Source organism: Mauremys reevesii, linkage group 5 (assembly GCF_016161935.1).
Source record: "Mauremys reevesii isolate NIE-2019 linkage group 5, ASM1616193v1, whole genome shotgun sequence".
In the NCBI taxonomy this organism is placed as follows: domain Eukaryota; kingdom Metazoa; phylum Chordata; order Testudines; family Geoemydidae; genus Mauremys; species Mauremys reevesii.
Genome location: NC_052627.1, coordinates 90,510,628 through 90,524,093, shown reverse-complemented (window position 1 = coordinate 90,524,093; position 13,466 = coordinate 90,510,628). Strand labels below are relative to the sequence as shown.

The 13,466-nt window shown below is 42.3% G+C and overlaps 1 protein-coding gene across 20 annotated transcripts in view; it reads right to left on the bottom strand.

The window, feature by feature from the left end:
- Positions 1 to 13,466, bottom strand: part of FRYL (FRY like transcription coactivator) — a 353,094-nt gene that overhangs the window by 110,789 nt on the left and 228,839 nt on the right. For all 20 annotated transcript variants that reach the window (XM_039539634.1, XM_039539632.1, XM_039539630.1 and 17 more), the window contains 2 exons: positions 11,846 to 12,014; positions 1,265 to 1,524 (listed from right to left, as the gene is read on the bottom strand). In XM_039539634.1, coding sequence (XP_039395568.1) covers positions 1,265 to 1,524; positions 11,846 to 12,014 — 429 coding nt within the window. The remainder of the gene's footprint in view (positions 1 to 1,264; positions 1,525 to 11,845; positions 12,015 to 13,466) is intronic.

The following is a 13,466-nucleotide window of genomic DNA, read 5'->3' as shown; positions in this document are numbered from 1 at the left end:
GTGGGTATTCACCCACGAAAGCTCATGCTCCAATACTTCTGTTAGTCTATAAGGTGCCACAGGACTCTTTGCTGCTTTTACAGATCCAGACTAACATGGCTACCCCTCTGATACAGTTTTCTATACAGTAGGTTTACACCTAAGTGCTTCAAGAAATCAACCACTCTGCAATGCAGTACTACTGGATTGGTAAGTACCTGTAGACTATTTTATACTTTATTCATTTTATTATATTCTAATTCTTTGAAAATTGGTATTCAGTTGGTAAATATAACTCTTAGTTAACTCGAATTTTTGACTAACCGGCACCCTCATTCCCCCAACATGCTAGATAACAAAGCTTTTGTAGTTTGCAATGCATACTTGTCAGCTATCCAGATTTAGCTGCCACTGCTGAGGTTTTACTAATGCATCCCAGCTACTGACAGTCCTACACAATGTCCCAGAAACCACTTACTACCTGAATTTTTTAATTTAAAAAGACAGCCTTTCACCTCTAGGGGCCACTGGGCAGAGGAGCAAAGGCACCCTTACCCTCCCTTTCTCTCTGCTGTGATACAGAAAATAAATGACACAAGAAAAGTGGACAGCCTTCCGTCAGCTACCACCAACAGGATTAGCCCACACCACCACCCTCTCTCTCTCGTATCCCACCCTTCTACATCACTCTCAGAACTTCGGTTCCTAAGGGGACGAAAGGAAGGAGGGAAAAAGATGTAGTTTACTAAATGGAGAGAGAATATAAAGAAAACCCATTGTTTACTTGGAAGCAGGAAGAAACAGAATGACAAACAAATCATCCAGGGAGAATACAGAAACGGAGAAGACACACACAATCTGAGCAATCCCTTTGAGGTTCTCTCACCACTAGTTTTTAGGTAGGTTTGTTGGGTTGTTGTTTTTTAAGTTATACAAGGTAGTTATCTATCTAGCTATCTAAATAATGGGACAGCAATTTTAAGCTTGTAATCATTAAGACATTCTTATTAAAAATAAGCTGTTATTATTTTTATAGGCTCAACAGCATGCCATGTACTTCTTTATTTGGTGGCTCCCAGACCCACAAGTAATTTGGAGAACTGGCTTTTGAAAATTTTTGCATAAGCTGACAACCATACTAATGAAGAATTGCATACTGCCTAAAACAGCTTGCTAATAAAAGCTTACTAAATGGTATCAGTAGCCCTATACTGCCCCTCTTCCCATTTTGGATTTAACAATTCTCTGACTCAAACAACAAGAAATATCAAAAGACTGGTTTTACCTTTGCTGTCATATACATCAGATTGTTTAAAACCATAGCAGTAGCCTGTGGTGATCCCCAGCCTTCTCCTCGTAGCCAGCGCCTGCTGTTTACCATAATTTCTCTGTCTTTTAAAGAATCCTCTTCATCTTCATCTTGATGCCGTATTGTTGGCAAAGGTTTCAAATCTACCAACTCAATATTATTCATCCATGGTAGCAAATAGTGCAGCATCACCTGTCTCCCAGCAGGGCGTGCTGTTTGAATTCTCTGGCTTACCTCTGTTATTCGAAAATAAATACATACATAAAATACAAATCCATAAATATTACTAGAAAAGTTTCTGTGGTAGTATATTTATAGTTTTAGTATTTCATACAAGAATAAATTAATACTATTATTAGGGCAGTCAATTAATCACAGTTAACTCTTGCAATTAACTCAAAAATGAATTGTGATAAAAAAAGAATCATGATTAATCACATTGTAATCACACTGTTAAACAATAGAATTCCAATTGAAATTTATTACATATTTTTGGATGTTTTCTACATTTTCAAATATATTGATTTCAATTACAACACAGAATACAAAGTGTACAGTGCTCACTTCATATTTTTTATTACAAATATTTGCACTGTAAAAATGGTATACAAAAGAAATATTTTTCAGTTCACCTCATACAAGTACTGTAGTGCAATCTCTTCATGGTGAAAGTGCAATTTACACATGTAGATTTTTATCTGTTAAATAACTGCACTCAGAAAACCAAAACAATGTAAAACTTTAGAGCCTACAAGTCCACTCAGTTCTACAAGTCCACTCAGTCCTACTTCCTTTGCTCAACCAATTGCTAAGACATACAAGTTTGTTTACATTTATGGGATATAATGCTGCCCACTTCTTATTCACAATGTCACCCTGAAAGTGAGAATGGGCGTTTGCATTGCACTTTTATAGCCGGCATTGCAAGGTATTTCCATGCCACATATGCTAAACATTCATATGCCCCTTCAAGCTTCGGCCCATTCCAGAGGACATGCTTCAATGCTGAGGATGCTCGTTTTAAAAAAAAAAGTGTTAATTAAATTTGTGACTTAGCTCCTTGTGGGACAACTGTATGTTTCCTGCTCTGTTTTACCCCCATTCTGCCACATATTTCTGTTATAGCAGTCTCGGATGATGACCCAGCATGTTATTCATTTTAAGAACACTTTCACTTAAGATTTGACAAAATGAAAAAAAGGTACCAATGTGGGATATCTAAAGATAGCAACAGCACTCAACCCAAGATTTAAGAATCTGAAGTGCCTCCCAAAATCTGAGAGGAACGAGGTGTGGAGCATGCTTTCAGAAGCCTTAAAAGAGCAACACTCCGATGCAGAAACTACGGAACTGAACCACCAAAAAAGAAAATCAACTTTTTGCTGGTGGCATCTGACTCAGATGATGAAAACAAATGTGTGTCGGGCCGCACTTCTTCAGATCATTATCGAGCAGAACCTGTCATTGGCACGGCGCATGTCCTCTGGAATGGTAGTTGAAGCATGAAAGAACATATGAATCTTTAGCGCATCTGGCATGTAAATATCTTGCAACGCTGGCTACAACAATGCCACGCAAACACCTGTTGTCACTTTCAGGTGACATTGTAAACAAGAAGCGAGGAGCATTATCTCCTGCAAACGTAAACAAACTTGTTTGTCTGAGAGATTGGCTGAACAAGAAGTAGGACTGAGTGGAGGTATAGGCTCTGAAGTTTAAAATGTTATTATTTTTGAGTGCAGGGGTTTTTTGTACATAATTCTATATTTGTAAGTTCAACTTTCATGATAAAGAGATTGTACTACATTATTTGTATTAGATGAATTGAAAAATAATATTTCTTTTGTTTTTAACTGTGCAAATATTTGCAATAAAAATAATATAAACTGAGCACCGTACTCTTTGTATTCTGTGTGATAATTGAAATCAATATATTTGAAAATGTAGAAAACATCAAAAATATTTAAATAAATGGTACCCTATTATTCTTTAACAGTGCAATTAATCACATGATTAATTTTTTTAATCACTTGACAGCCTTATTATTGAAGATGCTTTTTATTTAATTGAGAACAAATTTGTCATCATAACCCAAATGAAGGATGCAGATTTCAACTGAATAAGCCCTTTTGCTGAACAAAATTATATTGCAGAATTGGAATGCTGAAAGTGCAGGTAGTATCAACTGATACATTCATATTTAATATTAAGTAAAACTTAAATTGTCAAATTATAAGAAGGAAGTCCATACATGGAATCTCTCTTTATTAAAAACAGTTAATTATGTAGCAATTTCAAAAAAACATTTACACTAAAAATCAAATGTATTAGGGTTAAATATTTCATATTCTCTAATCTAATGGAGAGATAGTCAGTTATAAAGCAAAAAAGGATCATGTCAAAAGTTGTCTGGTTAAAAGAAACTACTTAAAGTGTCTTTAAAGTTGTCTAAGGCCCTGATCCTGCAAAGACTTATGCATGTCCTTGAAGTCACAGGGTGAAATTCTGGCCCCAACAGAAGTCAATGGCAAAATTCCAATTGACTTCAGCATGACCAGGATTTAATGCATTGTGTAAAGTCTAGCAAGGCTTAAATCTGTGCAGGACATGGTTCTACTGAGTAGGTTATAACTTCATGATTTCAGCCATTAAAAACAGAACTACCCCTTCTCTACAAAAATCTAGGAATAGAACCCTTCTCACTACCATTACCAGCCTCAGCTGTAGCCCAAAATATATTACGAATATAAGAAAAACAAATAAACAATGCTGAACTATACAGGGCCTCAATCCTTCAAAGGAATCTGCCCATCAAACACAGAGTCTACTAAGGATCGTTGCACCAGACAGAGCAACCACAGTTGACAGCACTGCACCAGACATCATGTAGCGAAGTTTCCAGATCTGGCTCAATCCTATGTATTCATGAATCTTTGAGGCTGCCTTGTGGGCAATGCCAGGTTGAATCAGGTGTGCACCTCTTCATGTGTCAAGGAGAGTTTGAAAGCAGTGTGCTGGCATGTTTTTGTCCATCTTGTTGACATGGCCAAAGAGCACACAATACCATTTTTTTAATATAAATGAGTGACTGAAGGAATGCCAGATCATTGCATGTCTAACATATCCAAAAAGTCAAACCACTACATGCCTGAGATTTGGCGCTGACAGGACATATGGAATGCCTGTAGCTGTTCCAAGTCTGATAGAGAGAGTCCAGTTTCTGACCCATTTAGTAATACAGGAGCACATAGGTTTGACAGATCTTGAACTCTGTCTCAGCACAAAGATGTTTTTGCATCCACAAGTGAGACATGGACTTCATTCAGGAGGTGACAAGACCCATCAGCTGAAAAAGAAACAGTTACTAATTGTTCCGTAGCTATTGTGCTTCAAATGTGCTGCACATATCCATTCCACTTCAGGTGTGAGCATACTCAGTGCACAGTTGTCAGAGATTTTTCCCTCAGCAGTACCTGGTCAGGGTGGCTCATGTGCCCTCTGCTGCATGATGGTGCTGCGCCACCCTTGACCCTCCTTCTCACTGCTCAGGACAACTGTTGGAATGTATTCCTTGCTAGTGCAAGCTTTTCCTCTTATTTGTATATAGTTTGTACCTGTTTTAGTAGTTCATTTTTGGTTAGTTATAGATATAAGTTTTCTTTTTAAGTGTTTTCAAACACTTCAGTTCCTGTTCCTGGGTACTGGTACTGTTGCTGAGGCATGCCTCAGTCACCAGGGTTTAAACCCCGCCAATTTTGCAGGCCACACTCCAGCTGACCCACACTCCAGCTGCCTGAAGTATCTTGGGGAGACTCATGTCAGGGTTCAGTGTCAAATTCAGAGACTTTAAATCTAGAACCAAGAAACACAGTGAGGTCAGGCTTAAATTTCTGCTGATGGATGCAGAGCTGAGGTCACCATTGGAGTAATGAGGGTTCTTCGACATGTGTGTCCCTGTAGGTGCTCCACTTTAGGTGTCGGTGCATCCCTGCACCACAGATCAGAGATTTTCGGCGGTAGTGCTTGGTCGGGGCGTGTGTGCGTAGTAGTCATCTTGCTGTACCACTGGCACCTCATTTAGCGTGTGTATGACCTGACCTGTTCAGTTCCTTCTCTATCGCAGAGCTCTATCACAGGCACGAACTCCGAATTAGAGTGATGGAGGGTGGGTAATGGAGCATTCACAGAGACACACATCTTCAAGAACCCTCGTTACTGCACAAGATGAGTAACTTCCTCTTCTTCTTTGAGTAGTGTCCCTGTGGATGCTCCACTTCAGGTGTCTGTAGAGCAGTGCCCCACTGTGGATGGTAGGGGCTTTAGAGTCGTGTGTGTTGTTGCAGAGAGCCCGGTAAGGCCTAATATAGGGCTTGTCTACACTGGCAATTTACAGTGCTACAACTTTCTCACTCACACTGCCAGGTGCAACAGGTAAGGGAACCAAGCCTGTCTGGACCACGTTGGAACAATTAGTATGATATGGGCCCGTCAATCCGTATCTTGTGAAGGAGTCACAAGATTAGAGGCATCGGTGGGAATGCGTACATGAGTGATGTGTCCCACGAGATGAGGAAGGCATCCCCTGGTGACTTGGGTGCTAGTCCCACCCTGGAGCAGAAAAGTGGGCACTTGTGGTTTGTTGCTGATGCAAACAGGTCTACAGATGGATAGCCCCATTTTTGGAATATTGATTGGAGGATACTGTAGTTTATTTCCCATTTTGTTCCTCGGAGAAGTGTCTGCTTAGTGTGTCCACCATCATATTCTGACATCCCAGGAGGTAAGATGCCAAGATCATTATATTGTGGTGAATGCACCAGTTGCACAATTTCAGGGCCTCGGTGCAGAGTGAATGGGAGAGAGCTCCTCCTTGACGATTGATATAGAACATGCATGCTATGTTGTCCGTCAGTATGCAGATTGATTCGTTCCATATGATTGGGAGGAAGTGCCTACATGCACTGTATATCGCTTGGAGCTCCAGGAGATTGACATGAAGCTGAGTTTCCATCAGTGACCATTAGCCTTACATGGTGTACGGTCCAAGTGAGCTCCCCAGCTTATAAGTGATGTGTTGGTCATGGTTATTAGTGACCAAGGATCCTGTTGGAAAGGAATCCCTGTGCAGATGTTTTCTGGTTTCATCCATTACTTAAGTGATTCAATTACCTTTGAGGGTACTGTCACTCTTTTGTTTAGACTGTTTGCAGGGAGTGTACACGGGGCTCAGCCAGCCCTGTAGGCAACGCCTATGCAGTCTCACACGTCTCACCATGAACGCCATGGCTGCCATGTGACCTAATAGCTGTAGGCAGGTTTTGGAGGGCATTTTAGGGCTGCCAGTGACTGTCGAGATGAGGTTGGTTATTGTCATGAATCTGTGATGGGGCAACAGTGCCCTGGGCTGTGTGGAGTTGAGATAGGCTCGGTGAATTCCAGTTTTTGCCATGTTCAGTGTAGATTTCTGTATATTTATCTGCAACCCTAGTGTTTGGAACAGCTCGATGGTTGTCTACATCATGTGTGTCTCTTCTTCCTGAGTTGTGCCTTTCAGTAGACAATCGTCTAGGTATGGGAAAATCATCACTCCTCTCCTTTGTAAGTGGACCGCCACTATAGCGACAGTTTTTAAAAAAACTTGAGGGGCAGTGGAAAGGCCAAAGTGTAGAATTCTGTATTGGTAGTGGTTGACCCCTACCGTGAATCTTTAAAACCGCTTGTGCACTGGGTGATGGTAATATGAAAGTAAGCATCTTGGAGGTCGAGGGCTGAAAACCAGTCCCCCTTGTCCAGAGCTAGAATAATTGTGGCCAGTGTGACCATTTTGAATCTGTGATTCCCCACAAATTTGTTGAGCTTCCAAAGATCTAAGATGGGCTTCCATCCACTGTTTTTCTTTTTGTTGAGACAATAATGGGAGTAAAAACCCATCCCTTTGTATTGAGCTGGAATTTTTTTCATAGCACCCAATTGTAGAAGATGGTTCACTTCCTGTTTTAAGAGGTGCTTGTGAGAAGGGTCCCTAAAGGACTCTAGGGCTACCCTGCGCCCTTAGCCATAGACATGTCTCCTAACAAAAGACATTGATACCAACTGTACCAAAAGGGCAGAGACACCTCTTTCCACTGCCCACAACAACAGCAATTTGACCAGAACAGAAATAAACAATGTTCACAAAGACGTAGGGCTAATCAAACACAGTCCTCCTCTTCGCAACCATCTGCCACAAAGCCACAGTTTTGAAGTCTTGGTCGAGGGTCTGAACGATCTCCCCCACAATATAGTGCTGTCAGATCCTCCTACCCAACCTTGTGGCCACTGCCTGTGCCTGTTCTACCATGCCTGGGAAGCAATAACAAAGGACCAATGGGTACTGGAGATTATAAGATCAGGTAATGCCATCCCCTTCCTCTCCCTTCCCACTACCCTACCCCTTTCCCTGTCCTTCTTTAGGTGGCCCTAGAGTCCTTCATAGAGTGAAGAACGTTGTCTGTTTTTACAGAGAAGAGTTTCTCCCAGTTGAAGGGGAGATCTTCTACTTTGAGTTGGAGCTCTTTGGGGATCCTGGATGACTGCAACCATGAAGCCCTGTGCATTACAACTGCTGTGGCCATTGTTCTTGTTGCAGTGTCCGCTACATCCATCCTCCGGTAAGGAATTCTTGCAGCTTACTATAATTGTCGTAGTTGTACTTGGCTAAAAGGGCCAAATAATTGGCTACCTGCAATTCGAGTGTAGCTGACGAGTATACTTTTCAGCCTAAGAGGTCTAATTGTTTACGTTCTTTGTCCTGTGGAGTGGACCAGAATTGAGGTTGTTAGCTGTGATGGTTAGCAGCTTCCACCACTAGAGAATTGGGTTATGGATGAGAGAACAAAAAGTCCACCCTTTTAGCTGGGAAGAAGAACTTCCTGTTTTTCTCTTTTGCTGGAAAGTGGTATGGTTGCGGGGGTCTGCCAAACATTTTCTGCCAGTTCCATTATGGCATCATTTATTGGTAGTGTGATTTTGGATTTAGTGGATGTCTGTAAAATTTGCAGTAGCTTGTACTGGTTTTCTTGCACCTCTTCCAGGGAGATGTCTTGGCTGGCAGATACTCTTTTAAAGAGTTCCTAAAATTGCTTCAGATCATTAACTGTGCTTTGAGGTAGTGGTAAGATTGCCTCATCAGGAGAGGACAATGAGTTGTGTGCTGCGAAAGTGTCTGCATGGTCCAAACCTTCTTCCTCCTCATCTACCATGTTCTCTGGTGTTTCTGACATCTCTCTGCTTGGAGAAGGTGGAGAACAAATTTCCCTTCAGGCTGGGGTTGAGGGCCTAGTGTAGTGAGCCTTATATGCCACCCAGAGGTACCGGGGGGGGGCACTGCATGGGAAAGGGCACCAGTGGATACATCCAGGATTGCCTGTACTATTGCTGCATCTCACAAGGTTGGCAAGATTTGATCTTAACAGCTTCCCATGATGGTCTTCGCCCCATGGGTGAAGAGTGTTGGAAGGAGAAGCAGCTCCCATGTACTTCCTCCTCTTCATCACTGGAAGTGGGCTGGGGAGCAGGATAAGTGGACAACTGCTCAGTTATTTGGTCCAGAGATCCCTTAGTACCGCGCAAGGATTATTGCAGCACCAAGGAGACCACTATGTCCCTGTGCTGTAGAAAATGCTGCACAGTTGCTTGTTTCTGTGGCGGTGGTGCCGCTGGTGCAGATGCAGTTGGTGCCTTTGTTGAGACGGTCGGTGCCGTTCTCGGCCTGTCTGTTAGTGCCCATGAAAGAGTTGGTACCGGTGGGGGAAGCATTGATCTCAGTGCCCACTCCCACACCGGGGTGGTTGGTGCCGGGGAGAAGGAGTGTCTCAACTCCATTTGGGAGTGGCGGGGCTTGGCAGAGATCTATGGAGGGACAGGGACGGAGGTGCCTGGAGCCGCAAAGGTGCTCACTCTACTTGAGCTCGGCACTGTGGATAGCAAATTCGCCTGGGACCTCTTCTTTCTCTGAGTGTCCCTATTAGGGAAAGTTGCAGCTCACTTTCTAGACGATTTGGAAGACTGAGCACTCCCATTAGCAGAGGTTTTGCTCAGGGAACCATCTGCTGATGTTAATTTTGCTCCCTGAGGAGAAGGCTGAAGGAACTTTTCCATCAAAATCACCTTGAGGCGGAGATCTCAATCACACATTGCCCTGACTTTAAGGTTGCTGCAATGGGCACATTTTTGAGGAATATGGGTTTCCCTCAAACAATGGACATGCAATGAGTGGCTGTCTGAGACGGGCATTGCCTCACAACAAGAGTCACATGATTTAAACCCATGTGAGCCGGGCACTGTGGCCATTAAGTTTCCCAAAGGGGAAAGAGTGGGAAAAATAATTAAAAATATATCTATAAAAAAATTATTTGGGCGGGGGGGGGGGGAGAACAATAAACTAAACTAGACTTACTAAACTATAGCTAATCTAACTATTTCTATAGAGAGAAAAATGAAGAGGCAGCACTGCCACTGAGCTCCGTCTGCAGCCAAGGACGGCTGAGAAGGAACTGAACTGGTCGGGCCGTGCGCGCTACATGAAGCACCAACGGCGCTACTGTGCATTCATGCCCCGACTGAGCATTGCCACTGAAAATCTCTGATCTGTGGCACAGGGACACACCGACACCTAAAGTGGAGCACCCACAGGGACACTACTTGAAGAACAACATTTGGTTTACTGAAAAAGTGACAAAAAGTTCCATGGCACCTGTACCTATTGGGTTTCCGGGAAGTGGGCGGGCAGAAGCATAACAGGATATTGGTGTCATTTAGGGACATATGATGCCCTCTTTGCATTCTGCTGGTACTTTGCCTAATGCCCACATTTCTAAGAACGGGTTATTTAGGCCCATGCGCACTGGTTCCAGGGCACCTTTGAGTAGTTTGGGTGGAATACCATCAGGTCCAGCGGCATGTCCATCCTGTAACTTTTGGATGTCCTTTCATGCTTTCTTGAGTGGCGGAGAATCAGTGTTCATCCTTGGATGTGCAGCTGTGTAGTTTGCCAGGTCATGTAGCTCTAAACAGTCATCAGCAGGACCATGGTACAGCATGCTTTCATAATGTGTTTTCCATCTGTCCAGGACCTCATCCGTCAATGAGCAAGGAGAGCTGTCTGGTTTCATAATGAGGATGTTAGAAGACTGCCAGCCAAGCACGTGATGGCACTGTAGGCACGATACAGATTGTTATTCACAGGCAGCCTTATTTCTGCAGAGTTCTGTTAAAGTTAAAGGGTCTCCTCAAAGATGTTCACAGGTGGATTCTTTTGTGGGATTTGAGTTTAATATAGGAATATTCTTCATGCATTAATGTATTCATATTGATTCAAATTGAAAATCTGTATTCTTTCTATCTCACTTCAGATTATAATAAAATATTTCACTTGATTATGGAGCCAAGAACTGCAGGATAAAAAAGGATTCCAATTTTGGCTTTCGATTATTATTGTAATTATTCTGGTGTTTAATTTTGACTGCTGGTAAGTCAGCACATATAACTTTCTAAAACAAAATTTTTATAATGTTAATTCTGATTGCATAAATTCAAGAAACATTAGTTGTTTCAATAACAATGAAACAAGTTTTTAAAAATATGCAGAAGTTTAAAAAGAGACTTTGTTTATGATATGCATGATTTATTCGTAAACTAAGTGGAAGCATGTAAATTAAGCAATTTACCACACTGCTGCTTTACACTACCAAAGAGTGAACAGGAAGTGATATGGGCTATATTTTACAGTGAACAGAATGTGTCGGCATGTGAATTTTCTTGTAAGTCTCTTTCAAGTAAATCTACCATTTTGTTTTTTTGGTGTTTATTTGATTCTTGTACAATTACAGTCAGTGTTTTATCAGCTATTTTTCAGTACAAACTGAAAAACAAGATCTTGAGGTGTAGTGTCCCTGTAATTAATCACTTGAAAGTGAACTGAAAACCTAAATTGAATTTTTTTTTAATTTTAGAAAAATGTGTTAATTGACTCTACTAACTAGACCAATAAGAGTTAAAATTATTTCTGTGTTGAATAACCAATGGTATAAATTCTGTCCCTTACCAATATCTTCCAAATATATCTTTGTTTGCCTAGATATCTGAGAGTAAGTCATTCTGTGAACTGTAGTACCAGGAATATCACTACAATCCATTCAAGCCACTGTATCTAAGCTGTCACAAATTGATGTGTTCTAGGATATCTACAGCAAATAAGGAAATTCTAAGGGCAGGGAAGAGAGAGAATTTTTAAAAACAGTTAAAACTTATGTCTGGGATCCCTCATAGGCTGGTCAATGGCACAGTCAGAATAAAATTTCAGGGTTTTGCTCCATTTTCACTTTAAAAAACATTACGTTTCAAATCTGAACAAAGGGGGGGGGGGAACTGTCACGTAACAAACTCAGCCTCCTCCACCCAAAATTCATTGTAGTTCTTTGGTTTAAGCTTAGTGACCTACCTGTAATTAGATTACTGAAAACAAGAATTCAAAATTTCTAAGGACTACTACCAGCCTGGTTAAGTACTCTACTGTACCTGAGAAGACAGCAAGAGTTAGCTCAGGGTATGTCCTTGCTAATTCCTCCGACAGTTGGTAATATGACACAGAATACAGGTGTGGCAAAGGAGAAGGCTGACCCAGTATCCCATCACCTCTCTGAATCTCCAATTTGTGAGCATAGCGAAACATCTTAGGTTCCAAGATCTGCAGCAATAAAATTCAGATATTTGAAGCTAAATACAGAGCTGGGATTACATGGTTCTCTTCTGAGGAAACAGAATATATATTGTGCCATCATTTAAAGCGGGGTGGCCAACCTGTGGCTCCGGAGCCACATGCGTCTCTTCAGAAGTTAATATGTGCTCCTTGTATAGGCACCGACTCCGGGGCTGGAGCTACAGGTGCCAACTTTCCAGTGTGCCAGGGGTCCTCACTGCTCAACCCCTGGCTCTGCCACAGGCCCTGCCCCCAACTCCACCCCTTCCTGCCTCCTCCCCTGAACCTGTCATTCCCTCACTCCGCCCCCTCACCCTCCAGAGCCTCCTGCATGCCACGAAACAGCTGATCAGGAGGTGCTTAGAGGGAGGGGGAGGCGCTGACTGGGAGACGCTGGAAGTGGGTGGAGGGAGCTGCTGGGGGACTGCTGACATATTATTGTTGCTCTTTGGCAATGTACATTGGTAAATTCTGGCTCCTTCTCAGGCTCAGGTTGTCCACCCCTGATTTAAAGTGTTGCAGCTTAGTAGAGTCATAAATTCTTGGCTATCTGGGACTTATTCCATTTGAGAGCCAGTCAGAGCTGTCAATTTCAAAGTTCTATTTTCACATCCTATTGCATTAAATATAAGTTTTCCAAAGTGAAAGTTGAAGTAATCAAGATCAATATTACCATACAATTTTTCCATGATTAATATAATTCCTGGTCAGAAATGGCCTAGGACTGGACTACCAGGGCAGTACAGATTAGATTTGAGAGGGGAAAGCTGTGTGAAGCTAGTACAGCAGCTGTTGGTACTGTTTTATTTTAGTTTGATTGATCTTAAGCACTGACATTCACATAGGAACAGAGGGGAGAATCTCAAAATTGCTGTGTTGGCCTAACTCTGCTCACATTGACACCAACAATAAAGTTCCCATTAAATTCAGTAAGAATCATAGATTATTAGGGTTGGAAGGGACCTCAGGAGATCATCTAGTCCAACCCCCTGCTCAAAGCAGGACCAATCCCCAACTAAATCCCCAAATCCCTAAATGGCCCCCTCAAGGACTGAACTCACAACACTGGGTTTAGCAGGCCAGTGCTCAAACCACTGAGCTATCCCTCCCCCTAATAAGAACAGTGTATAGCCAACAGTGAGCACTCTTAAAAATCCCATTCATTTGTGGGCTAGGCCAAGTGGCCACACAGAGGCATAAGATAAAGTAAGGCACCCTGCCTCTAATGCATTGCCTCCTCAGACCTTGGGACGGGAAGCATAGGGGTAAGTAGATGTTGATATTGTCCACACTATTCCTTCCTCCAAGTAGATAAGTGGGGAGTAAGCAAAGCCTTGGTCTGCTGCTAAAGACTTTAAGCAAATTACTGCCCTACTGGAGAAAGTGGGGTGCAGGGAAAGAATTGTGCTTTCCCTGTGATGATCCTGGAATGGCACTGCT